Here is a 26,404-nt window from a genome sequence, read left to right as displayed (position 1 = left end):
AATTTAAAACTATGGTAAAAAAAATAATTTAATTAAACAAATAAAACCAAGATAAAGTTAAGTTTGACACGTCAGCACCAATGTTCTTCTTTTAGTATATGAAGAATTTATTAATATCTAAAAACAAAATATTCCTTTGCCTTGGTCAAAACTAGAAAAAGAAGCTTCCATATAAGCAAGAATCACACCTTAACACAAATAGGAAACTAATCATGAGACAAATTGTAACGCATATAAATAGGTCACGATGGTAATGTGCATTGTTGTCCAAGAACATGATTCTCATTACCCTAGACGATATATAAATATCTTAATGTAACAAATGGAGAATCCTAAGAAAGATTTAATGGAAACCAATCCAAGAAAACTAAGAGCCTGTTGTTTCATATGGCTAATTATATGTATATTTGTATTAGTTGTTTGTGCAATATTATCCAAAGCAGAAGAAAAAGACGAGAGCGATGATTCTATGCAAAGGATTTACTCCGTTTTGGTTGAAGGGGAACCATTGGCCTTTCGTGCTTCTACCAACATCAACAGGTTCACATCATTACATTTTTCATTATGTATGTCATTGTTATCCTGAGGATCGGATATAAATTTTTTTATGTTGGAAATTTAGCAAAGCCATGGCATATGAAGCAAAGAAGATGGAAGCGATTCACGAAGAGATACTTGGAAGGACACTCGAAAATGGAAGTTATACGAAGCTTTATAGCTTCAAACATGTCATTAATGCTTTCGCAGTCAGCACCACTCCTTATCAGGTTAAGATAATTTCATTAGTCAACATTTATGAAATTGAATGACCTCTTTATTACTTCCGGAGATTCAAATTGAATTATGTAGTTGGACTAGGTGGACTTTTAAAAAGGTCAGAAACCCTTGGTTTGATTTTGATTTACTCGGTTTAGAGGTTGTAAATGCCAAATTAAGAACCAAAGATGATTAAGTTCGGTTTAGGATTTAGTTGAGTTTAGGATTTACCAAACCGAATTTATTCTGGTTTTTATTTGGGTTCGGTAATTTGCATATTAACCGATTATTTTGTTATTTTAAAACCAAAAGAACGCCAAAACGAATATTAAACCAAAAATTGATTTAGTGAAATCAAACCAAACCGAACGAACGATAATGAATAATTTTCCCATTTCAACTAGGTTTGGTTCGATCTTTGCTCAAATTTTGGTTTGGTAAACCGGAAACAATTCTCATTTTGATACTTGCAGGCCAAGAAACTCACTAAAGCCAAAGGAGTGAAGGTAGTTGAAGAAGACAAAGGAGTGAAAATAATGACAACATACACTCCCGATTTCTTGGAACTTCCTCAACAAGTCTGGCCGAAGATCTCAAACGACGGCGACAGACGTGCTGGAGAAGACATCGTGATCGGTTTCGTAGATACCGGAATTAACCCTACTCATCCGAGCTTTGCCGGACTCGATCTCACAAACCCTTACTCATCGAACCTCTCACGTTTGAACTTCTCCGGTGACTGTGAGACCGGTCCTCTATTCCCTGTCGGATCTTGTAACGGAAAAATCATCTCTGCAAGGTTCTTTTCCGCCGGAGCTCGAGCTTCAGGCGCTCTCAACTCCTCCTTAGATATACTCTCTCCATTCGATGCATCCGGCCACGGAAGGTACAACTGTCATTTTCTGATATACCATTTCTAAATTTGATGATTCACTTTCCAAACACACAATGCATCAAAGTAGACTATATCACTAACGTACCATAATAAATTTAATTTATTAATTTGTTAAATGTACGTGTTCACTATTTGGTCGGTTTGGTCCAGCCACGTGGCATCCATCGCAGCCGGGAACGCTGGAGTTCCGGTGATCGTCGACGGATTCTTCTATGGCCGTGCCAGCGGTATGGCCCCACGTGCACGGTTCGTCACATCATTCATATTAATTTGCTCATTTATAATTAGAAGTTTTAAGACTAACGATGATCATCCAGTGGTAAGTAGGGATGTCAATTGGTCTTACAGACCATGGGCTACCCATGTCCAAATTAAATTGGACCGGCTATGGTCATGACCAAATTTGAAGCGGTCAAATGGATCCAAAACCAATTTACCCCATTAATAAATGGTCCAAACTAATCTGGACATGGGTTGTCCAATAAAACTTAAATATTAGGGATTCTAAATTTGGGGAAAAAAAATTTTCTTCAATTATGATTTTTATGATTAACTTTTAATAAATTTTGCTTCAATTATGAGTTTTATGATGAATTTATGAATTTTGTATGAACTTAATAGTTAGATGAACTTATGTCAATGGATTGATATGTGTTGAATTTATGAGTTTATGATGAACCTTTAGTAAATTTTGGTTCAATCTGCACATAATGGACAGACCAATTGGTCATGGTCTTATTTGGTTTGGACATATTTGGACATAGGTCTATTTGGGTCTTGACCATACATGACCATAAAATGTATGTGTCCAATTGGTCATGCCCATTTGGACATCGACAGCCCAATTGACATCCCTAGTGGTAAGTTTTGGGAAAAAAAAATTACGAGTTATTTTATTGGTTAATGTGGCAGCATAGCCGTTTACAAGGCGATTTATCCATCAATCGGAGCTCTTGTTGACGTAGTTGCAGCTATCGACCAAGTAACCAATGCTCTAAACAAGACTGTGTTTTCTCCTAGTGTGAATCTCTAACCAATTTTATTCATTTATTCTCATATTTTAATTTTGTCACAGGCAATAATGGATGGCGTAGATGTGTTGACGCTGTCGATTGGACCAGACCAACCGCCGGTAGATAAGCCGACGGTACTCGGGATATTCGACCTAGCAATGCTATTGGCTAGAAAAGCCGGCGTATTTGTGGTGCAAGCCGCAGGGAATCATGGACCGTCGCCATCTTCTGTGTTGTCTTATAGTCCTTGGGTCGTTGGCGTCGCTGCTGGAAATACTGACCGGTCTTATCCTGCGTCCCTCATCCTCGACGGTGGCCAAACCGTTCAGGGCGTTGGTCTTTCAGGTAAAACCGTAAAACTAGAATTATTCTAACAATATGTAGTTTTAATTATGATCTTTTATCTTATAATTACAAAAATTGCAAGTTTTGGTGTAAATTTTTTATAAAATGTTTTTTTTTATAAATGCTTTATTTGGTTATTATTATTTTATACGTACCTAACTGTAACATGACAGTAGGCAGTAGCTAATTATAAATAATTTAGCACGTAAACGTTCATATTCATAAGAAATTTTTCTTTCATGTTGAATAAAAAGGTCCAACCCTCGGAGCTCCATTTCTTCAACATAAGCTAGTCTTAGCCAGAGACGCTGTTAGAACAAACGGCTCGGTTCTACAAACCCTAACCAGAGACATTGAAGAATGCCAACGGCCGGATAATTTTGACCCAGCCGTGGTTCTTGGAAGTATTGTGATATGTACATTTTCTGATGGTTTCTACAATCAGATGTCGACTGTTCGAGCCATCACCCAAACCGCCAGGACTCTTGGTTTCATGGGTTTTATACTCATTGCACATCCTAGATACGGGGATTATGTTGCAGAACCAGTTATATTTTCGGTTCCCGGTATTCTAATCCCTAAAGTATCAGATGCTCAGGTAATTTCGTCAATAAATCCATCATAAATTACAAAAAAAAAATGATGATGTATATTTATATAATGTATTTAGATAAAAGCCATATCTTAAGAAACTAACTATTAATCTATATAATTTGCATGTGGGATGAACTTTACATAATAATCATATACGAACTCATGACCATTATTTCAAAGAAATGTTATCACTTATCAACATATATTGAAACTTTTTATTTTAGATTATTTTGAGGTACTACGAAGAGAAGACATTCAGAGACAAGAGAGGAATCGTGACGCAATTTGGGGCACGTGCCAGAATTGGCGACGGCCGAAACTCGGTATTCGCCGGGAAAGCACCAGCCGTGAGCCGATTCTCTTCGAGAGGACCAGCTTTTATCGATGCAAATCGAAATCTTTTAGATGTGCTAAAGCCAGATATTCTAGCACCTGGTCACCAAATTTGGGGTGCTTGGAGCCTCCCTAGTGCCTTTGATCCTATTCTCACAGGTTTTCACGTCGATACGTCCGTAATATTTTGTATCAAATATAATTTACTCCCTTGAGTTTAAAATTTATCATTTGTATGTAGGACGAAGCTTTGCAATATTGTCGGGAACGAGCATGGCAGCTCCTCATATAGCGGGGATTGGAGCTATGATAAAGCAACTTAATCCTTCTTGGACCCCGGCCATGATTGCATCGGCCATCTCCACCACGGCCACGGAATATGACAGTTCCGGTGAAGTTATATCGGCTGAGTCTTATGAAATAAGTGGATTGTTTCCATCTAATCATTTCGATCATGGCGCGGGCCATGTTAATCCTGCTAGAGCCATAGATCCTGGACTGGTTTTGCCCGCAGGTAAATTTTTAACTTTTAACTTGAATTGGTGATTTTAACGTAAATAAAACAAAACAATTAGAGTATTTTAATTTTTTAAGTATATTAATTATCCCTGTTTTGGGTATTGGACCAGGTTTTGAAGACTACATAAGTTTCTTGTGCTCATTGCCAAACATTAACCCGGTCACTATTAGAGCCGCAACCGGAGTATGGTGCACCACCCCGCTTAGCCACCCGGCGAACCTTAACCATCCATCAGTAACTATATCTGCACTTATAGAGTCTCTTGTGGTGAAAAGAAGTTTCCAAAACGTCTCAAACAAGACTGAGACATATCTTGGTTCGATTTTACCTCCCAATGGTACAGCTGTACGGTTAATCCCATCTTGGTTTACCGTACCACCACAGAGAATTCAAGGTCTGGACATCGAGTTCAATGTCACACAAGTCTTGAACCAATTTACATTTGGTGAAGTTGTCCTTACCGGAAGTTTAAACCATATTATTAGGATACCGTTGTCAGTTAAGACAATTTGAAAACATATAATTTTCTCGTTTTCTTGTTTATTCGTTCAACGGCTCACTGATTTAACCGCATATAAAGGGTAAACAATAAACTAGTTCTATTCTTAGATTTGCATTAGAATACATAAATAAATAAAACGCAAGCATACTTCGTTACAAGCTACAACCGTGTGATGGTTGAGATACAATCTAATTACACATATGAAATGGTCACACTACAAATACACATATGACTATATGAGCTAAGCTTAATTACACATGAAAAGGTCACATTATATTCACACATGTGACCCTTATTACAAATGAAAGGAAAGGGTCACACTAATATTACACATATGAAATCTTTAAAGTTTTAAGATGTTTCGATCACATATAATTAAAATTATATACTTACGTAGACGAAACTGTCATGAAGACTAGTATGGTGGTCTAGGAGGTTGGTGCCCAAAGGGTCTTGGAAACCAGGTAGCACCAGGAGGTGGAGGTTGTGGGTGAGGTCCAGGAGGAGGTGGTGGAGGAGGAGGGTGCGGCTCAGGAAACGGTGGTCTTAGTGGCGGTGGGTCCTGGAAAGGAGGAGGAGGGGGACGAGGACGATGAGGAGGAGGCTGAGGCATTTTGTGCTTTGTTAATGCAATATATGTTTGGCGTACTTTAGTTCATATATAACATCAAGATTTAGAATCATTGTTACCCACAAGTCTTTGAAGTGTAAACCAGTCTCTAATTCATTAGTTGCTCAGTAGAATGGTAGTTATCCACCTAATCTTCTAGCTATAGTTTTATATCAAAATAATATGGTTACATGATTCATCTAATGTAGATATAGAATTATAGCTGGGACTCACAATTTTATAAAGTTATGGTTCTTAAATTATAAGAAACATTAAATTTGTATGTATTGTCAAATTTGAAATTTTTATAGGATATTCTTTGTTGTATATAGTACATACTATTATTGTCAAATTCTCAATTTTGGTATAATTTGTTGTATAGTACATTGCATTGCACAAGATGAATATATATTATACTTATTATAATATATACTAGATTTTAACCTGCGGTATTCCACGAATAAATATTTTTATATAATATAATTTTAACTACTATTTTATTGTATATTTAGTTAAGTAGTATGTTGTTCAAAAAAAAAGTTAATTAGTATTTGAATTATTCATTATTAGTATAAATAATAACATACATAATAATTCTAACGATTAAGTAGTATTTGAATTATTAAGACACAATTTTGCTAACGATTTAATTGTTTTACCGAATTTAGTTAAATTATCTTGATTTGATATGTCTAATATTCTAATATTTCTATTGTTGACCAAATAGTTAAATTATGATTTAACCCATATTTTAACATCAAATTATTAATATTTTAAATTTATACTAATGTTAGTTCAAATTCGTCAAGTCTTATAATTCATCCCGCCATATAACCATATTATATAGTATTTTAAACTATTTATAATCAATGATTGTAAGATTTTAGTTGATAACAGAAGTGGAGATATTATAAGGATAATACTCGATTCAAAATATCAATTTAGGAAGAAGTGGAGATATTATAAGGATAATACTCGATTCAAGATATCAATTTAGGAATATGATGTTAAATGTAAAGATTGTATAAGTATAAACAAAAATTGATTTAGAAAAATAGAAATAATTTTTTTTTTTTTTTGTCAACAAATAGAAATAAATTTAGAAGAGATACTTTAGGAATCAAATTGGTGTAAAGATTTTATAGACATATTAATTGATTACTCAATTTTAAATTTTCATATTTTAGTTATTATTTTTTTTTGCAATTTTGTAGGGATTAACTTTGTAAATAAATATAAGTTAAAGAATATAATGTAAAATGTATTTCAAAAATGTTAATATATATTTTTTATCGAAAAAATTTTCAAAATATTCATTTAATATCTACACATTTTATCTATATCATCATGATTTGCAAGTAACTGCGGAAAATGAGAATCGAACTACCAAACAATCAAAGTCATAATGAAAGTATATTTGCTAAAAGTGAAAATAACTATATTTAAATATCTTGTTTTATATCAAACGATGATGTTTGCTTGTGCCGTCTCTCGTTATTCAAGAGTTTAATTCACTTTATGCCAGCTTTTATTTTTTTGGATGTCTAGTTTATGCCAAATCCTCTGCGAATTCTTAATTAGTGTTTAGTGATTTTTTAATCAATAAATCATTTAACAATTACTATTTAACCTTATTTCTATTTTACTCGTTAATTTTTTAAAATGAGTTCTACAAATACAATCAACTAGTTCATTTGGATGATGTGTTTAATTACACGAAAATAAATATATTTTCATTACTGCATATGGATAAACCATATAGATAAAAAAAAAAATACATATATATATATATATGTTGTTTGTAGATATGTCTCCGTTTTAAACCTTCTACTTAACAGCATTAATAAGAAAACTAGACATGCTGATTTTAGAAAAAGGGATGCTGCTAAGGCTGCTAACGCTGAACCTTCCATAATATTTTCAAACTGATTCTCTTAAATGTTTTTTTAAAAAATATTTTATCGATAAACTATCTAGAATTTTGACTACGAAATAGTTCATTGTGCATTGTGCCTTGCGAGCTGTTTGTGATGATGTAGACTATTTTGGTTATATTATGCACAAACTATTAGGTTGATTCTCTTGTAAACTAGAAAATACACACTTTTAAAAGTCGAACATCTAATCATCTCATCCACAGTTGAAAATATCAAAATATCTTGATTTTGACTAAGTTGGTATATTCATAATTTTTATGGCTAAGTTGGTATATTCACAATGAACTATTTCGTAAAAATATCAAAATATCATAATTTTTTTTGACTTAGTTGGTATACACTCATTTAAAAAAAAAAATCGTGAATAACATATAATTATGGCTTCGGTTCTTTCAAAATATCTTGAGATTTCATCAACTACTTCTTTTTGTAAATTATAAATAGTAATATTCAAATGATAAGTCGCTCATCAAATGATAACTAGTTAACTACACCGAGTTAAATAACCAAGGAGATTGGAGCTGGACCAGCTCAGCTGGTTTAGGTGTTCAATCGGAAGCCGGTTATTTATTTATTTATTTTTATTTTTTGGTTTAGCTCAGTGACCGAAATCGAAGAAGCTTGAAGGTTTTAATATTTTACAAGACTCAAAGGTGCGATTACGATTTGCTTTTAAACCCAACTGTAGTAACATGTAACAATAATATAACCACTAGAATGTGTAGCCGCTACAAAATATGACACGGTTTTAACTGTTTCAGAGAACCAAAATGTTAAAACAAAGAATCAATCTTCATTACACATACATTCTTTACATCTAGGGTAACGGTAAACGCTGCGTCCCGTCGGTCTAACCAATACATGTTTGGTCTGCCTAACGTTTTTTCTCACTCTCTGCTCGAACACTTTCCACTCTATAGTATTGTTCTTCAACAATATGTCTGAAAACCTCCGTTTGTTCGGTCTGATCGTCGGCATTTTCCCTGCTCCGTAATATATCCTGTAACCCGATACAAGAGACGACAACTGACTCCCTGAATCCGTCATCGCAAATGCGTCCGATGCAGCACATGCAATAAAATCAAGAACCGCTAGCTACACAACCGAAACAAAAACACTATTAATCTCGCTGCTCAGTTAACCGATAAACCTAAAAATAGTTAGTTTCATTTCTACCTGAGATGAGAAATTTTTGAAAGGTTGTAGCTCAGTTTCAGAGAGTACATTCTCTTTGGTGACAAGATTCGGGTAGAGACTCGTTAAAGCAGCTAACCGTTTATTCCCTCCGTATATATTAGCACCAGCCACAAAAACACGGGTCTTCCTATTGAAACCGAGACCCGCAAGCATAAGCACAGCTTCTTCAGGTGATAACGGACAAAGCCCTTCCGTTCTCAGATCTTCCGGAGATGGCATTCTACAAAATGAGAAAACAACTGAGCATTCACTGTGAAACCAAAACCGATTTGTTAATGCGAAGAGAGGAAAGGAACAAACGTTTTAGTCTTTGTTAGATTTGCTAGTGTTGGGAAATGCTTTTCTCTGTAAGCATCAAGTTCCATCTTCTCAGCATCACCTCCTCCGAAGTAACAGAGAGAATGAGCCACCATATCGATCTCAAATCTTAGATGGAGTGCTAGATACTTAGAAGCCTTATGAAGAGGACCAGCCTTCTTGTCCAATATGAAGGACGCAAATTTTGGACCGACGAGATATGGATCAACTGGTGCGAGGTGTGATCCGCTGTCTCGTAGTCTCCTAACGAGAATCGCAGCCGTTTCTTGTATCTTTGGAACGAAGTTTAACGCATGAAAGTTACATCTACACCGCAGCCTCTACTCCCCAAAAACAAAGTTGGATCATTACGAGTCACATATCGATATGAAGTTATCAACAATGCTAAAAGAAAAGTCTTTTACCTGTAACTGAAACGGTATTGGATCAAAGGCCAAACGGTTTCCGAATCCGAAGAAATGAACAACTCTGTTCTTGATTAGAAGAGGGAGAATGTGTTTCATATAAAACCCGGGCTTGGCTTCTTTCACGACATCCATATCCGTAACCTTAAAATAAAAGAAGTACATAAGTAAAAATGTAAAAGATGAAAGAGTTTTAGAAATTTAAAGAGGTATAAAGGAACTCACGAGGCTGCCAATGGCCTCAAGGTCTAGAGACTGAAGCTCTTTTGGTAGTTTCTTTACAATTCGGATATCAGGAGAGAGGTACTTGATAAAATGTTCCACCTGATAGATATCTCCAAACTGACTATAATAAACCAAATCAAGAACGTCAAAATGTGACGTTCGACGTAAAAAAAAGGATCAATAATAAGAGAAGGAGATAGAGAACAGAGGAACCTTACAATAGTTACCTTGCATCGGTCCAGACATCACTGAACATGAATTTGGGAACAACGAGTGTCGCATTTAGCATCCGAGCAACAACAACAATGTTACAAACCTGGTTTTAATAATGTCCAACGTTAAGTCAATATAAAGAGTGGGACAAAGTAATACGTAACGCAATCAAAACTTACAGCAACTCTTTGTTGGTTGATCCCACCATTTGCAGTTACCATTATATATCCATTTTTCCCCTCTAAACTCCACACATAAAAAAACACCAAAATCAGGAAAATTTATAAACACCAAATCAGCACGAGAAGTAAACTCACGGGGAGTAAAAAAGTAAGAGACCGCTAGGCTTCCAAGAACGTTGATCAGCACAAGGCTTCCATGCCAAAGCTTGGTCCTTTGGTTCTCGCCACAGCTCTTTTGGCTCAATCTTGTTTTGCCCCTATAACAAAAACAATGTTGCAGGCGAATTCTTGGTTTAAAATTCGGAATGTCGTAATCAGAAGGAAATCAAAATAAATCAAATCAATGATAATAAGTATACCTCAGCTAACGCATGAGCAGCATAAGCCAACAATCTACCATAGGTTCCATTATATTTCTTCTTTGGTTTCCCCATCTTTTTCTTCTCTCCATGCTACCAAATCATACAAGTCACACCACATCAAAACCCAAAATGCAAAAATCATGCAATATAAAAACATTACATAACGTACCATTTACCTCAATAATTTCATTCTAACAAAATCATAAACATGTAATAATTCTAATTTAGTTTCCTAACAAAAATTTAAGTTGCATTACCATTCATCTAGCAATCTCAGTCAAATTATAATTCTCTTTTCCCTAACAAATGGTTTGTAACCGTTTGGTTAAAGTTAAAGTCCCTTTTTACTGTACTTGGGAAACTGAAATGGATTTGACAAGAAACAGACAGTTAAAAAGTTAAAAGTTCAAAATAAATTTAACCAATCACATTGTTTTAAAAACTAATTTACCTACCTGTACAGACGCCGACACTTTAACGGACGCCCGTTTCACACTCGGGTTCGGGTTCGTATCCGGAATTAGTTTCCGGTTCGGTTTCAGGTTAAGATTCGGTTTTTTGGAGAACCCTCTTCGAAGCCAAGCTCGACCTTCATGGAGCTGAGAGAGCATGAACCAATTAACAAAAATGAAGAAAGCCACAAGCCCGATCACACACGCGGCGGTTTTGGCCGTTCTGATTCGTTTCCGCTTTGCTCTCTTAACCGGATTTTTCAAACTCCGGTTTGGATCTCCGTTGATCCAAGACAAAATCGACCCAATAAAATTCGACCCGGTATCACGAATCTGGTCTCCAGCTACTTCAGAGAACCGGGTTGGACCGAGACGTGTCGGTGATTGAACCGGAGAAGCTCCTCCTCCACTTCCATGGATCAGATCTTGGACTCGAGTCTCTGGTTTCTCTTCGTCAGGTCTCTCCGTAGCCATAACTAATACAGAGCTCAGTCTCTCTCTCTCTTCTCCTCTTGTGAGAGAATGATTTGTTGAGTTTAACGAAGCTTGAGTGAAGAAAGAGAGAAGAGTGTTTATGTTTTTTTTTTTCTCTTTGTCTGAAAAATTAGTTTTGTTTTTTAATCCTTGAGATTGACGCTGGTATTAGTTTAAGGTCACTTGTCCTTTTTTAATTAGTTTTTTAATCTTTTACCTTTTTACATAATAAATTTGATTACCAGACTAGTGTTGTTTACTGTAACTTGTGAATAAGTTTAACTTAAACAAGGAAGTAATCAGCTGTCAAAAACAAAAATAGTTACAACTTACAAGCATGTGTCAGTAATATTGGGCCTATATACAAGTGTCTATGTGGGCCTTTTAATACGCTTTTTGCATATCAGAGTGATATGTTTTCATTGGGGGCCTATACATCTGTTTTTGGTGATATATTATTAAATTATGCAGGTTTATTAGAAAAAAGGATAAAAAGTTAGGGAACTTATTAATTTCATTTTGTCAGGCCATTATCTGTTTTTTTTAAAGAAAACATAGCACATGCGAAGAGTTTTTAGTTTACTTTTTCAAAATTATTAAAGTTATAAACTAAAATTATATTCATACCATTTTTCTTTTTAAAAAGAAAATACCATTATTCATATCATTTTGATATAAAGGTTTACCTTTCGGACATGGTATCAATCAATACTAATGTAATGAGAGTGTTAAAAAGGGACCATTACAATTTGATACAATCCCAAGTAGTTAGTCTTAATGCACGTCTTTAGACAATTTTATGTGATAAACTATAGTACTATACACTGATTGAAAAAGGTGGTCATACTTCATAAATAAAAATAAAGAAGAATAATGTAGCTAGCTAGATAGATTCACATTGATTTAGACTAAATAAAAAAAGTAGTAAAATACAATTTTAATATAGATTTATACTAAAAATTTCAAAATATGATTTTATTACTGGACTTCAACGTGATGGCACGCAATACTTGAATAAATGAGTGGAAAAGTAATTGTTGACAAACAAAAAATAATACTAACGTTTTACCGAGAATAACGACGTCGTAGTGGAAGTTACCGTTACCTTCTCACGTGACAATTTGCATCAAGGTTGCTGCTGATTACGAAGAATAGAATCATAATTTACTATCTGATGACTAATTTAGGAGATTAGCAAAAATGAAGACTCATATATACTTTTTTTTTTTTTTTTCAAACATGAAGACTCATATATACATACATTCAGATCCAGGTTCATTCTCATGTACAACATAATACTATGTACTATTTTATAATATAAGCTATTTTGTGACAATTTATGTGAGTCAACTATGAAGTCATTATCTTATTTTGGCAACAAAGTCATTTTATTTGATCCAGCTTTGTCTGTAAAATAAGCATTAGATTATAAGCTAATACAAAGAATGCAGATGTGTAATAATTAAAAAAAAAAAACTGAAAAAGTTATTCTAGGAATAAATAAAAAACCAAATGAGGCCTAATGTTTTTTCAACTCTCAAGAAATAGTCTATGAGTTAGACGGCTTACCAACATTAGAACGAATGAAAAAGGTTTAAATTTTAAAAGGTTCAAACTTTTTCTTCATCTTCTTCTTCTTCGTCGTGTATTTTCAGCGTTTTGTATCAACAAAAACGGCATGACGTTTCTTCTCTTGTCTTCCCAATCTGTTTGCTGTTAATTAAACCTCTCTCTGTTTCTATACTCTGTTTTTTCTTTTCTTTCCTTATCTCTCTGTTTCTATTTTTCAGAGGAAGGAAGGAGAAGAGAAAGCTAAAAGACTTGTCCAATGCTTCTATACAATATTCATCGCATCTCCTCACTTTGATTTCTGGGTTCGTTCGTCTCATATATATTTTCTGTTTCCTTCAATCTGATCGCAAAAGAAAAAAAAAAAGGTTAAATTTTTATTTTGGTCAACCACCAAAGACTAAAACTTTTCTGGGTAATGGGTTTTCTAAAGGTGAGATTTTTGGATTCAAAGTGTTTGACTTTTTTGATCTTCGAATCAAAAACTCTAAAACTCTAAAACCTTCAATGACTTTTTTTTGCAGGTGAAGAGAGAATTTTAAGGGTTTGAAGATATATTAATGGCGACATTAGCAGATATTGGACTAGCAGCAGCGATCAACATCCTAAGTGCATTGATATTTCTTTTGCTATTTGCAATCTTGAGGATCCAACCATTCAACGATAGGGTTTATTTCCCTAAATGGTACTTAAAAGGTGTTCGGAGCAGCCCCTTGAATTCGGGTGCTTTCGCCAGCAAAATTGTGAATTTCGACTTTAGAGCGTATATACGGTTTTTGAATTGGATGCCCGCCGCTCTGAAGATGCCTGAGCCTGAACTTATTGATCATGCCGGTTTGGATTCTGCTGTCTATTTGAGGATTTACTTGATCGGGTAAACATAATTAATCTTCAAGATTCTTTGTTATTAGTTTGTTTAGCATTGATCTTAAGATAACTCTCCAAGAACATGCGTTGAAAATTAGTAGAAGAGGATACTAATAATAGCTTTTGTTCTTTGTTATTTTTGTTTTACTATTTTTTACAGACTTAAGATCTTTGTTCCCATCGCATTACTTTCATGGGCAGTTTTGGTACCTGTGAATTGGACAAGTGATGGATTGCAGCTAGCGAAACTTCGTAATGTAACATCGAGTAATATCGATAAGCTTTCGATTTCAAATGTCGAACGTGGATCAGACAGGTTTTGGGCGCATCTTGTGATGGCTTATGCATTCACATTCTGGACTTGCTATGTTCTAATGAGGGAATATGAGAAAATAGCTGCAATGCGGTTATCATTTCTTCAATCCGAGAAGCGGCGTGCTGATCAATTCACCGTAAAATATGTTTTTTTTTTTCATTTATAATATAATCTCTATGCTCTTTGGTCTTACCATTAGATATGATGTTGTATTCATTTGACAGGTTCTGGTTAGAAACGTACCACCGGAGTCAGACGAGACAATTAGCGAAAACGTTCAGCATTTCTTTCTTGTTAACCACCCGGACCATTATCTCACACATCAGGTTAGATCATATCCCTAAAAGGAATGAATCTTTAGTTCTGTTTCTAGCTGTTTTCTCGGTTAAGTCTTTGAATATGTATATCTAGGTGGTGTACAATGCAAATGAATTGGCTAAATTGGTAGCGGACAGGCAGAAAATGGAGAATTGGTTTGATTACTACCATTTGAAGTATACAAGAAACAAGGAACAAAGGCCAAGAGTAAAGGTAAAATACTTGAAGAAACATGAAGAGCTAAAACACAAATTTTAGTTGTCTAATTCTGTTTTCATCATCTCGCAGTTGGGATTTCTCGGACTATGGGGTAAGAAAGTAGATGCTATGGATCATTACACAGCTGAGATCGAGAAACTTAACGAGCAAGTAAGAATTGTTTCCTCTAGGAGTGCCCAATGAAATATTAGTAAACCATTGAATCTCACATCTTTGGCTTTCACAGATAATGGAGGAAAGGGTGAGAGTAAAGAAAGATGACAAGAACGTAATGCCAGCAGCTTTTGTATCTTTTAAAACGCGTTGGGGTGCTGCGGTCTGCGCGCAGACACAACAGACAAAGAATCCAACAGAATGGTTAACCGAATGGGCTCCTGAGGCAAGAGAAGTGTTCTGGCCAAACCTTGCAATGCCTTACGTATCTCTCACGATAAGGAGATTTCTAACGCACGTTTCCTTCTTCTTCCTTACTTTCTTCTTCATCATTCCAATCGCCTTTGTACAATCCTTAGCCAGTATTGAAGGTATTCAGAAAAAAGCTTCGTTCCTCAATCCCATCATCGAAAAGTAGGTACATTGCTAGAGTTTTTTTGTTGCTTACTGGTTCAACCCTAGGACATTCTTGATTCAATTCGATCATTGCGTGTGCAGGAAGTTTATGAAATCTTTGATCCAAGGTTTTCTTCCCGGTATTGTCTTGAAGCTCTTTTTAATATTCCTGCCAGCGATTTTAATGATCATGTCCAAATTCGAAGGGTTTGTTTCGATATCATCGTTAGAGAGAAGAGCGGCTTTTCGATATTATATATTCAACCTAGTGAATGTTTTCCTCGGTAGCATAATCACCGGATCTGCATTTGAACAGCTTGATTCTTTTCTTAAACAATCCGCAAATGAGTAAGCTCCATCACTAGCACTAATTTTACTCTCTTTTGGAACTCTGCTCTCAACTACTTTTACATTTCTTATTTTAGTATCCCCCGGACAGTTGGAGTAGCGATACCTATAAAGGCAACTTTCTTTATAACATATATAATGGTGGATGGTTGGGCGGGTGTGGCTGGAGAGATTCTTAGGCTGAAACCATTAGTCATTTTCCATTTAAAGAACTTCTTCTTGGTGAAAACTGAAAAAGATAGAGAAGAAGCTATGGATCCGGGACAGATCGATTTTTACGCTACTGAGCCTCGGATTCAACTATACTTTCTCCTTGGTCTTGTCTATGCTCCGGTCACTCCTGTTCTACTTCCTTTCATCATCTTCTTCTTTGGTTTCGCCTACCTCATCTTCCGTCATCAGGTATAAAAAAGAAATTAAATTAACTTCTTTTTAGTTAACAAGTTCATGTAGTATAAACCGGTCTCTTTGTAGATCATAAATGTGTACAATCAAGAGTATGAGAGTGCGGCAGCGTTCTGGCCTGACGTTCATGGACGTATAATATCTGCATTGATCATCTCTCAAATCCTTTTGTTGGGGTTAATGAGCACAAAAGGAAAGGTTGAGTCCACGCCTTTCCTCCTCGTTCTAGCGATTCTCACTTTTGTTTTTCATCGGTTTTGCAAAGGCCGGTACGAATCGGCATTTGTCATTAATCCTTTGCAGGTTAGTATATATGATAATCTTAAATTAATACTATTTTTGGTTCATTATGTGTTGTTTAATTTATTCAGTAAGTACCGGTTTACAGGAAGCTATGATTAAAGATACATTGGAACGAGCAAGAGAACCAAACATGAATCTTAAAGGGTTTCTTCAGAATGCATATATTCATCCGGTTTTCAAAGACGAAGAATTCGAAGATGACCAGTTTGATGAGGGATTAACCGAGGATTCAGATGACGAAGATTGTGTAGTTGTACCGACCAAACGTCATAGACCCCGGAGAAAAACCGTGGCGAGCAGCAATGTGAGCGGTGGCTTGTCTCAATCACTGCCTTATAATCGATTTGATACGGATAAGGGAAAACCGGTATAGAAGAAACAGAACCAATACGTAAGAGATCTTTTTATTTTTATTTTTTTGACGTGTTGTGAAAAGGTTTTTGTATATTTGTATGCTATATATTCATTGTCTTGTTTGAGTTTGGTGATTGTATAAAAACAAGTTCGAATAAAAACGATTTTGTAAAACTCATTGCATGATTGATATGTACATTGGCTTAGCGTAAGTGTGACTAAGCTTGTGTCGTGTTTGGTATGAAGATGTTTTGCATCAGAGATTCAGATGACTAAAATTGTGTACTTGTTTGATTAAATTGTGTTTTTTTTTTTCTTTTTGTAATCATACGTAGGATAAGAAGATATCGTACTCAATTCTTTTTAAACAAAAATTGAAGAAAGAAAAGTGTACTACCATAAAATATATTATTTACAATAATGAACAAAATTGATATGTAATTTAATAATACTCATTCTAATGTTATGATGTAATTCTTTTTAAAAAATCATCGGAATCATAAATTATACTCCATCTTAAAGATAGTAGTATCATGCCTGTTGGAACTAAACGATACTGCTGTAAGGTTAATGGTTACTCTTTACTAATTTTATTCCGTTGATAAAAAGAATTGATATCAGAATATCTTAGATTTGAAAAAATCTCATACGAAATTCACACCACAAAAATAAATCATGTAGATAAACATGTCAATAAATATGAGTAAGAAATAAAAAGAAAATCCAAAATTCAAAGATTTGTCATTAAATGCAAAGAAATTATCCAGAAAGACTTAAATGTAGAAGTAAATCCTAAAAAATTAAATTAATAATTTTCAGATTGTTGAATACTCCTAATAAAATAAGTAATGCTGACTAGACTAGTATTAATTATGCAAATCTGACTTGTTTGTGTAACGCATTTGTATTCGTTTTCCACGTGGTGAGTTCTTTACTGTTTCAACAAAATTTGTTTTCTTCTAAAAAGATAAAGAGAAATTAAAAAAAAAAAAAAAGCTAAAAAAACTGAGATAAATCTCGTTTTCAGACAGATGAAAGCGAGTGAACCGGAGAAAAGGTATTAATCCCCTGAGACGCAGTACCTCACTTGCGCTCCACGATTCACAAAAAAAAATACTTAAACGGTCAGATTAGGTTCCCATCCGATTCTCCATTCTGGGAAATATATATCTCCGAATAAAAAAGTAATTTTCTTTTTTTCCTTTCGGGTTATGATATAAAAAAAAGGAAACCAAAGTTTGTGAGAGAATCCATAGTTCTCTTCTCTGAATTGTTTAAATCTATGTCTAAGTAGCTGGAATCTAGGGTTTAGATATCGCTATCGCAGGTAGGTGATTTCATCGTTGCTGAGTTCTTCGAGCTTTGTTCTTTTTTTTTTTTTCTCCAAGGTAAAATTTAGTTTCGATCCTCTTATAAAATTCGAATTCTGGACTTGATTGTTGTTGTTGTTGAATCTGTTTTTTGATCGGATTGGTTTGAAATTAACAATGTTCGTTTCTTGATTCGTATCTGGGGTTTTTTTTTTTTTTTTGGAGATTGTATTCGATTGATTTGGAGATTGTATTCGATTGTATTTGATGATCAAATTCAGAATCGTTTTGTGTTTTAAATTCTTGGGATTTTTTTTCTGGGATTGCAGATAACAATGGAGTTGGATGACGTTAGTATCGAGGAATCTATACTAATGAGTGGTTCGTGGATAGTTAGGAAGAAGAGGAGTCTGAAACCGTTTCAGTCTAGAGGTCTTTTTAGCGGTAGGAGTAGTGGTAAGGAAGTGGTAGTAGTAGAAGAAGAACAGAGCGGGAGGAGCTTGAGAGTGTATAGCAGGAAACAGAAAAAGAGAAAGACATCTAAAGTAGAAGAGCAATGTTCTGAAGATGATGATGATGATTGCAGATTAGGTGAGTGGATGCGAAGGAGAAGCGTAAAACGCAAAGAAGTTAGGCCTAAGGTAGAGTCAGGGGAACGTTTTGAAGATGATGATTGTAGAGTTAGTAAAAGGCGTTCTGTAGTCAGTAGGAAAAAGAGAGACAGACGCCAAGTGGAGATTGAAGAAGATGAGGCATGGGAAGAAGAAGTTATGCTGTGTGTTAAGATCAAGTCAACATCATCACGAAGCAGGACTCGTAATTTAGTTTCTAACAGTACTGAAAACGTTGCTGATGTTAGTACTTCCAGTTCGCGTTCGCCTGCTTCTGATGTATCTGATCCCCTTCTCAAAAACGGGATATCTAATAATGACTGCACAAGCGTAAGACAGGTAAATGTGTCATTGTATTCGATCATCAAAGAAGAACATGTAACTGTGTTGATGTACTGTAATATGTATATGATGTTTTGTCTTTGGCAGGAACCGAAGGTAGGCCCAATTTGCCATCAGTGCTTGAAAGGGGAAAGGATAACTCTTCTCATTTGCAGTGAATGTGGAGTGACGATGTACTGTCTTCAATGTATAAGGAAATGGTTAGTTTCTCCCTTAACTCTATACTATATATCTCTGTCTCGTAATAATATATCCTTACTCTATTTATGGTTTGTTGCAGGTATCCAGAGCTATCTGAGGATAATGTCGTTGAGAAATGTCCTTTCTGCCGTAACAATTGTAATTGCAGCAATTGCTTGCATTTGAATGGTTCAATTGTGGTATGTTAAGATTGCTTTTAGCCATCCATTTGCAGAAGATTTGGATTTTTTCTGTTAACTGGTATCTGTGTTTTCTGTCTTTACAGACATCCAAGAGGGAACTCTCGAACTCTGAAAGACGCCATCATCTTCAGTACTTGATTACATTGATGCTTCCGTTTCTGAATAAGTTATCCAAATTCCAGAACCAAGAGATTGAAATTGAGGCAGCGGTTCAAGGTATGAAACTTGCACTACTATGACATAATTTCTGTTGCTAAATGTGATCTTTTTTTGCTAACATGACCTGTTTCTGTAGGATTACTGCCTTCTGAAGTTGAAATAACTAAGGCAATAAGCTACACTGATGAACGTGTATACTGGTTAGTAAGCATACCTAAGTTAGGATATTTTTAATTTCTTGAGGATCTTACTGATATATAAATCTGTGTTGCAGTGATCATTGTGCAACTTCCATTGTTGACTTGCACCGAAGCTGTCCAAAGTGCTCTTTTGAACTTTGTTTGAAGTGCTGTCAAGAGATTCGTAAAGGAACATTTTCTGAACGCCCTGAAATGAAGGTAGACTATGCTGATAAAGGATACCAATATATGCATGGTTTAGATGCTGCAGAACCGAGCTTCTCTTCCACTTCTGAAGACGAAGAAGCTATCCAATCCAACACTAAGTGGAGCCTTGGTAATAATGGAAGCATCACTTGTCCACCAAAAAAGCTAGGTGGTTGTGGTGATTGTATATTAGAGCTTACGAGGATCCTACCACAGACGTGGATGTCAGACTTGGAGCATAAAGCAGAGACTTTCTTGGCATCAGTCAATATTAGCCCTAGAATGTTGATCTGTGGGTGTTCTCCTTTGGATATTGAGATGACAAGGAAAGCAGCTTCAAGAACAAAATCAAGTGACAACTACCTTTTCTGTCCTAAATCTCTTGATGTCTTGAAGGAAGAAGAGCTTCTACATTTTCAAGAGCATTGGGCAAAAGGTGAACCAGTAATTGTTAGAGACGCTCTTGATAACACACCTGGTTTAAGCTGGGAGCCAATGGTTATGTGGCGGGCGTTATGCGAAAACGTGAATTCACCAGCAAGTTCTAAGATGTCCCAAGTCCAAGCAATTGATTGTTTGGCTAATTGTGAGGTGGAGATCAATACACGTCACTTCTTTGATGGTTATAGCAAAGGAAGAACATATGAAAACTACTGGCCTGAGATGTTGAAGCTAAAGGACTGGCCTCCTTCTGACAAGTTTGAAGATCTTTTACCTCGTCACTGTGACGAGTTCATATCCGCACTACCTTTCCAAGAATATAGCGATCCTAGAACCGGGATTCTTAACATCGCAGCAAAGCTTCCGGAAGGACTTATCAAACCAGATTTGGGGCCAAAAACTTACATTGCCTATGGGATTCCTGATGAGCTCGGTAGAGGGGATTCAGTGACTAAGCTTCACTGTGATATGTCAGACGCGGTAATGATTTCATTTAGTTCGTTTTATTCCTGGTTTTGGTTTAATTGGTCCAAGACTCACTCTGAATTCATGTAGGTGAATATTCTGACGCATACTGCTGAAGTAACCCTAAGTCAAGAACAGATATCCGCAGTCAAAGCTCTGAAACAGAAACACAAGGAACAGAACAAGTTTGAAGAACAGAGCACTGGAGACCGTAGCGAAACGGAAGAAGAATTGAACATGCCAGAGATTCTGAGCAGTGAAAATGACGAAAGTGGCAGTGCTCTATGGGACATATTTAGGAGAGAAGATGTTCCTAAGTTAGAAGAGTATCTAAGAAAGCATTGCAAAGAATTTAGACACACTTATTGTTGTCCAGTTACAAAGGTAACAATACTGACATCTGCAACAACTTGTAACGAATTTAATGTCGGGGTACTGATGATTTCTTCTTTTCAGGTTTATCATCCGATACATGACCATACATGCTATTTAACCGTAGAGCACAAAAGAAAACTTAAGGCGGAATTTGGTGTGTAACCAAGTTACTTGGATATGATGTTTTGTGAGTCAATATTGACGAGTTATATGTTTTGTTTGAAACCGTAGGGATCGAGCCATGGACATTTGTGCAAAAGCTAGGTGAAGCGGTATTTATTCCTGCGGGTTGTCCGCATCAAGTTCGGAATCTAAAGGTAAACAGAATGGTTTCTCTTCTTCTTCCTCTACTTATACAGTTTGCTTTTTATTGAAAAATCTAACTTTTTGTGTGTTTGATTGGGGACAGTCGTGTACAAAAGTTGCAGTTGACTTTGTGTCACCAGAGAACATCCATGAGTGTCTGCGTCTGACTGAAGAGTTTCGCCAACTTCCCAAGAACCACAAGGCCAGAGAGGACAAACTTGAGGTAAGTTTTTATCTCTTTACCATTTATTTTTTGTTTTTGTTGGTTGTGTGAGCATGTTCATATGCTTGATGCGGGTGGGTTTTCTTAAGGATATCTGAATAGGAGAGATGGGCATTTGAACCAAACCAAAACCAACTCAATCCTTTTTTTATGTTTTTTAAAACGTACTTGCCGTACAAAACCCCAAATCACTGACTGGACACATAAGTAAAACAAAACTACCAAACTTTGCTTTTTTCCAATTAAAAAACATTTTTTTTTGAAAACAGATATATATTTAAATATATTATATTAATTAATATATATTAAGGTTGACTTTAAATATTTTATCAACTCAGTATTTTATTATATGTATTTTTTTATTTTACTTTTTTTTCGCCAAATTGGACGGGGATTGAGCCAAAAAAAAAAAAAAAAAAATTCAATCCAAATATTGGATAGTTTGTTTTGGTTTTATATAATTCAGGTAATATTGATTTTTGTTAGAAAGCAATTAACCAAATACCCATCTCTTCTAATTGATAACCTAATCTTATTAAAAGCTTTAATTGTTTTTTAATTTCTTTTTCTAAGTAAGCTTCAATGTATGAATGGTATGTTTGTTTGTTTGTTTGTTTGCGCAAATGTGTTTCGTGTGATATTTCATAAAAAGTAAAAAAACAGTGTGTGTGATTTTGTTTCAATGTTTTTTTCTATGTAAACACTTAGATTGAAAACTAGTGAGGTCTTATGCAAAATATTGCTCCCCATAGGCATTATTGTGATCGGCCTCAAAAAAAAAAAAAAAAAATCTTTAGACTTGGGTTGTGTTAGTCTTCACTGACCAATGCAACACCAAAACTCCTTTTCCCCCCTTCTATCAACAATATGCAATTCCGGGATTGAATTTGGTGTCGAATCATCGATAAACTTTATCGATTTACACAAATCCGATCGAGATTGAAGACTTCTACATTGCTTCTACAACACAAAGAAGGATGGGTTACAAGAAGGCTTTTCTCAAAATACAACATGGAGGGATGGCAGAGAGAACCTCTCTATGCATTTGAGACCTTTGTCTTTGCAATTAATGAGAGATTCGAGTTTTGAAGGCCATAAGACCCTCGTTGCCATACCGAATAAAGATCGGTGTATTTAATGCACTTCGTTCAGTTTTCCGGGATTATTGGTGGCCGTCTTCTTACACACATAAGGTTTCCAATGCATCTTATGAATGGCTAGAGGCTAGCTCTTGATTTACTACCAACTCCTCAAATCGTGGCATCTCCGGCATGGCGTGGTGGATCATACGATCAATCTTGTTGGCTTTTGTGGTGGGTTGTTGGTACGTGTAAGAGACTTCAATTTCTTCTCAAGGATCAAGAAATTGAACACAACAATGTGTCTTAATGAAAGAACCTCAAGTTCGTGGAAACAAAACTCGTCAATGTCTTGATATATGTTAACCTGCTTTTAATTGTTTTTCTGTGAAGTCTTTGTCTATATAATACTTTGCTTGGATTATTCTTGTATTTTAATTAACTTCATGGTTTTACTAAATTAGGAAAAAATTCTAAAGAAATGACAAAAATTAAAGCTTTCGATTAACATCGAAAAATTTAGGTCTAATTGTACTAGATCTTAGATGATACCAGACAGTGGCGGAGCCAGAATAATGGATCATGGGGGTCATATATTGCTAATATGTAAAAATTATGAGAGCTTTTATTGAAAACTTGAAAGATTATATAAACACAAAAAAAAAAATTGTATAGAAAAATAGAAAAAGGGTTTCAAAAAGGGTAGTAGAACCTAAAACATGGGTGTCAATTCACTAAAAACAAACCAAATTTACCATTATGTAACATATATATAAGCCTAAATAAAAAATTTCATAAATTTTATGGGTGTCAGTTGACACCCCTCATCCTTCACTAGCTCCGCTACTGATACCAGAAGTCTTGCCCAAACTCATGTTTTCTCCACAATGTGAGTTCAATCGGTGGAAAGATGGCGGGTTGAATAACATCATGAGTACTAGGTGTAGTAATCTTAAATCTTCGTTGATACAAATATCGCGGTATCCACCTACAATAATGAGATTTCAGTTGACGAAAAAAGAATGGGGCGAGTTAACTGTGGATGGTCTTTACATGTGTGGTGGATGATCATGCTTGTAGTTGTCTAAACTACTAGAAAAATGTCTGCGAAGTTATATTAGTAAGTGATTGAACAGTTTTAGACATGTATTAACCGGCAAGAATTTATGAAGTCCACAGTCAGAGCGTCGTGGATTCTCAGTGGATGGTCTTTACATGTGTGGTGGATGGTCATACTGGAAATTATATCTAGCAACTGCAGCCTGAGCACTGTGGATTCTCAGTGGATGATCTTTACATGTGGCGTGGAGCCGTGGATGGTCTTTACATGTTGTCTGGATGGTCATGCCTTGTAGTTGCCTGTACTACTAAAAGAAAATGTCCAGAAAGATAAATTAATAAGCAATTGAACAAATTTTGACATGTAAATGTCTTAACTAGCAAAAATAGATGAGGAGAAAACATGTAATTTCTTTTATCCAAAAAAGGAAAGTGATTGAAAGTTTGAAAAAGTCATAAGAGCTTATGGTTGGGATACCAAATCATATATATTCCAAAGAAAGAAAAGTGATTGAAACTATCTAGTCTCTATGCAGTGGAAGGGAAGGAGCCTAAATCGACCCTTTCTCATTAAAAAGAGATTAGACTCTCGGATGAGACTAAGCAGCCACCAACCGTTCCGGCGGCACCCAGAGCCGGCCCAAGCACCAAGTTGGTGAAGCATGTGCTTGCGGCCCGGTTCTAATAATTAATTTTTCGGCCCTTTTTTGGTAAAAAATCTCTTATAGCTCTACTGGTTAAAGGCTATGTGGAGGAGTTATAGGTGGTGGGTTCGATTACTACAGTTGCAGAATGATTTAAAAGTAATTTTTTGTATAAATTAGACCATTTTTAATTTAGGCTTGTGGCCTTCTAATTGTTAGCGACGGCTCTGGCGGCACCCCTGACCGATTTTGATTAAGAGACTAGAAACCTATCTAAAATGAAGCCTAGTTTAAGCTGTCAAACAAATGATAGAATTGAAAATTTTCCCGACAATAAATATAGATAGAATTTTGCTCAATAAAGGGAAAACTCGTAGAAAATTATAAACTGTTTCGCTAAGGCTGCAATCTTTCTATAGAAATCATCAAACCTAGGGGCTGAAATCAGAAAAGGTATATGCCATATTTTTTCTTTTTTACTCGGGTGAATCTTTCCTTAGTGTCAAATTCGTAAACTATTAATGAATTCTTTGCGACGAGGATTCCAAATCTATATTTAGAAATTTAATAATGTAATGTATGCCGCCGTGAAAACATTTAGAAGATACATATAAAATTTATATTCCGTATTATTTTAATTTGGTATGAGTGATTTGCTTCTTCTTTTTTTTGAGATAAATGGTAAAGTTGAAAAAATTGACAACGTGTGACGAAAAAAAAAGTTTATATGTATATATAAATAGAAGTTATTGCACACATGATCAACAATCTAACGATTTAACCAAAATGAAGTTAGTGTCGACCTTGATTGTGGAAGATTTTACTTTTGTAAAAGGATGAGACATCATCAATAGGCTAGGGTTTGCTCTCTATTTGTTTTGGCTCTTTTGCTAGGACCATACTTTATGAAACCCAAATTAATTAGTTCTCTCTTTTTGTATATTGATTCACTAGTCTGTTCCTTTTTAACAGATAAAGAAGATGGTTATCTATGCAATCGAGCAAGCTCTCAAAGAACTTGAAACTTTACCTGAAGAGACCCGACCTATGCTCCACTAGTTGAAGACTGCTGTTTGTAAATGTCATGTGACCTAAATAGCTATATCAGCTCCTTTGTTGTTGTGCATTAAGCTGCGTACAATTCTCAGGTTCCGTATAGATTATAGAATAAAAAGCCATGGAGACCTGTCAACTGAAGATCTGCATTTGGCATTTCTCTGTGGTCATATGTATCGGTATCTATATACAGGAGAGGAGGTATAGGCTTTGCTTTAAAAGAATAATTATATTGTATTTGCGACTAATACTTTTATATTTTAATTTTAAACATGTGACATTCACATAGTAATTTGGTTTTTTGAAAAGGGTTAATCATTCACATAATTCAAACATAAAGGCATCGGCATGTTAACCAAAATAACACAATCATGACGTTGTCTAAGCTTTTGAACTATATTTTCCTAAACTCTAAAGGTTCTAACCTAATGATTTGTACTAATGGCGTGGATGTATTATAATCAGCTTCAAACAAGGCGTGGATGTATTATAATCAGCTCTTCAAACACAGTAGTTTATTATTCACCCTAACATAACCTATATTAAAAATTCATAGTTTAAATGACATTTTTCGGAATCAAAACTTTCTTTAAAACGACGTCGCTTTTTCAATAACTGAATGATTAACAGCATAGTAATGTATGTTAGTAGCTCAACTATTTAACATTATGTATTTTTAGTTTGGTTTTCAAAATTTGATGTATAACAGAGTTAGTCAATGTTTTTAATGCCTACAATAAAATTCATGATTTAAATAATTAAAATTTGAAAGTTTATTGTTTAGATGACATTTTTTCCATAAATTTTTTTTTGGTCGAACAACATTTTTTCCATAAATAAAATCATACTTTCATTATATAAAAGAAAAATTTAATGTTCCAATGGAAACAACATAATAACAGAAAATGAACTTAGTGTGTTCCCGAATAATAAAAAAAACATACCAAAAACATAAACCGCAATTAGTGCCTAAAAACTAGTTACC

General features: G+C 35.1%; 4 protein-coding genes across 20 annotated transcripts; 3 read left to right on the top strand and 1 right to left on the bottom strand.

Annotated features, from left to right (window-relative positions):
• Positions 1 to 262: 262 nt before the first annotated feature.
• On the top strand, positions 263 to 5,066 carry LOC104714569 (subtilisin-like protease SBT2.4). Its single transcript, XM_010431981.3, has 10 exons — positions 263 to 540; positions 623 to 767; positions 1,230 to 1,642; positions 1,802 to 1,897; positions 2,564 to 2,633; positions 2,727 to 3,009; positions 3,264 to 3,607; positions 3,828 to 4,095; positions 4,178 to 4,450; positions 4,566 to 5,066. Exons 1-10 carry the CDS (start codon positions 323 to 325, stop codon positions 4,967 to 4,969), a joined length of 2,514 nt encoding a protein of 837 aa, XP_010430283.2. The 5' UTR covers positions 263 to 322; the 3' UTR covers positions 4,970 to 5,066.
• Positions 5,067 to 8,188: 3,122 nt separating this feature from the next.
• On the bottom strand, positions 8,189 to 11,496 carry LOC104714568 (O-fucosyltransferase 15). Of its 2 annotated transcripts, none has more exons than XM_087466963.1 (10): positions 10,862 to 11,496; positions 10,404 to 10,496; positions 10,202 to 10,301; positions 10,042 to 10,103; positions 9,868 to 9,965; positions 9,650 to 9,770; positions 9,425 to 9,568; positions 9,003 to 9,340; positions 8,682 to 8,922; positions 8,189 to 8,600 (listed from the first exon to the last, which is right to left on the bottom strand). In XM_087466963.1, exons 7-10 carry the CDS (start codon positions 9,557 to 9,559, stop codon positions 8,292 to 8,294), a joined length of 1,023 nt encoding a protein of 340 aa, XP_087323089.1. In that variant the 5' UTR covers positions 9,560 to 9,568; positions 9,650 to 9,770; positions 9,868 to 9,965; positions 10,042 to 10,103; positions 10,202 to 10,301; positions 10,404 to 10,496; positions 10,862 to 11,496; the 3' UTR covers positions 8,189 to 8,291. The 2 variants fall into 2 exon arrangements, with proteins under 2 accessions (XP_087323089.1, XP_010430282.1); XM_010431980.2 differs by having other exon boundaries at positions 9,877 to 9,965; positions 10,862 to 11,494.
• Positions 11,497 to 12,864: 1,368 nt separating this feature from the next.
• LOC104714567 (hyperosmolality-gated Ca2+ permeable channel 1.4-like) lies at positions 12,865 to 16,754 on the top strand. Of its 8 annotated transcripts, none has more exons than XR_015566762.1 (12): positions 12,865 to 12,940; positions 13,123 to 13,334; positions 13,426 to 13,775; positions 13,929 to 14,220; positions 14,309 to 14,410; positions 14,496 to 14,615; positions 14,691 to 14,771; positions 14,848 to 15,192; positions 15,273 to 15,518; positions 15,596 to 15,920; positions 15,993 to 16,226; positions 16,312 to 16,754. XR_015566762.1 is itself a non-coding variant. In XM_087466960.1 (12 exons), the coding sequence occupies exons 3-12, from the start codon at positions 13,462 to 13,464 to the stop codon at positions 16,597 to 16,599; spliced, it is 2,343 nt and encodes a 780-aa protein (XP_087323086.1). In that variant the 5' UTR covers positions 12,865 to 12,940; positions 13,123 to 13,206; positions 13,426 to 13,461; the 3' UTR covers positions 16,600 to 16,754. The 8 variants fall into 8 exon arrangements, 5 of the variants coding, with proteins under 5 accessions (XP_087323086.1, XP_087323084.1, XP_087323083.1 ...); XM_087466960.1 differs by having other exon boundaries at positions 13,123 to 13,206; positions 14,848 to 15,188; XM_087466958.1 differs by having other exon boundaries at positions 14,848 to 15,188.
• Positions 16,755 to 17,549: 795 nt separating this feature from the next.
• LOC104714565 (lysine-specific demethylase JMJ29) lies at positions 17,550 to 25,707 on the top strand. Of its 9 annotated transcripts, none has more exons than XM_010431973.3 (12): positions 17,550 to 17,764; positions 18,220 to 18,840; positions 18,931 to 19,043; positions 19,124 to 19,223; positions 19,310 to 19,442; positions 19,522 to 19,585; positions 19,660 to 20,692; positions 20,768 to 21,061; positions 21,134 to 21,206; positions 21,284 to 21,369; positions 21,462 to 21,581; positions 25,336 to 25,707. In XM_010431973.3, exons 2-12 carry the CDS (start codon positions 18,226 to 18,228, stop codon positions 25,420 to 25,422), a joined length of 2,718 nt encoding a protein of 905 aa, XP_010430275.1. In that variant the 5' UTR covers positions 17,550 to 17,764; positions 18,220 to 18,225; the 3' UTR covers positions 25,423 to 25,707. The 9 variants fall into 9 exon arrangements, with proteins under 9 accessions (XP_010430275.1, XP_010430274.1, XP_087323081.1 ...); XM_010431972.2 differs by having other exon boundaries at positions 17,620 to 17,968; XM_087466955.1 differs by lacking the exon at positions 25,336 to 25,707 and adding an exon at positions 22,334 to 23,142 and having other exon boundaries at positions 17,620 to 17,764.
• The last annotated feature ends 697 nt before the right edge of the window (positions 25,708 to 26,404 follow it).

This window comes from Camelina sativa, chromosome 9, assembly GCF_030686135.1.
Source record: "Camelina sativa cultivar CO46 ecotype springtype chromosome 9, ASM3068613v1".
Lineage (NCBI taxonomy): Eukaryota > Viridiplantae > Streptophyta > Magnoliopsida > Brassicales > Brassicaceae > Camelina > Camelina sativa.
Note: the sequence above shows the minus strand (reverse complement) of the source record. Positions and strands in the feature narration are given on the sequence as shown.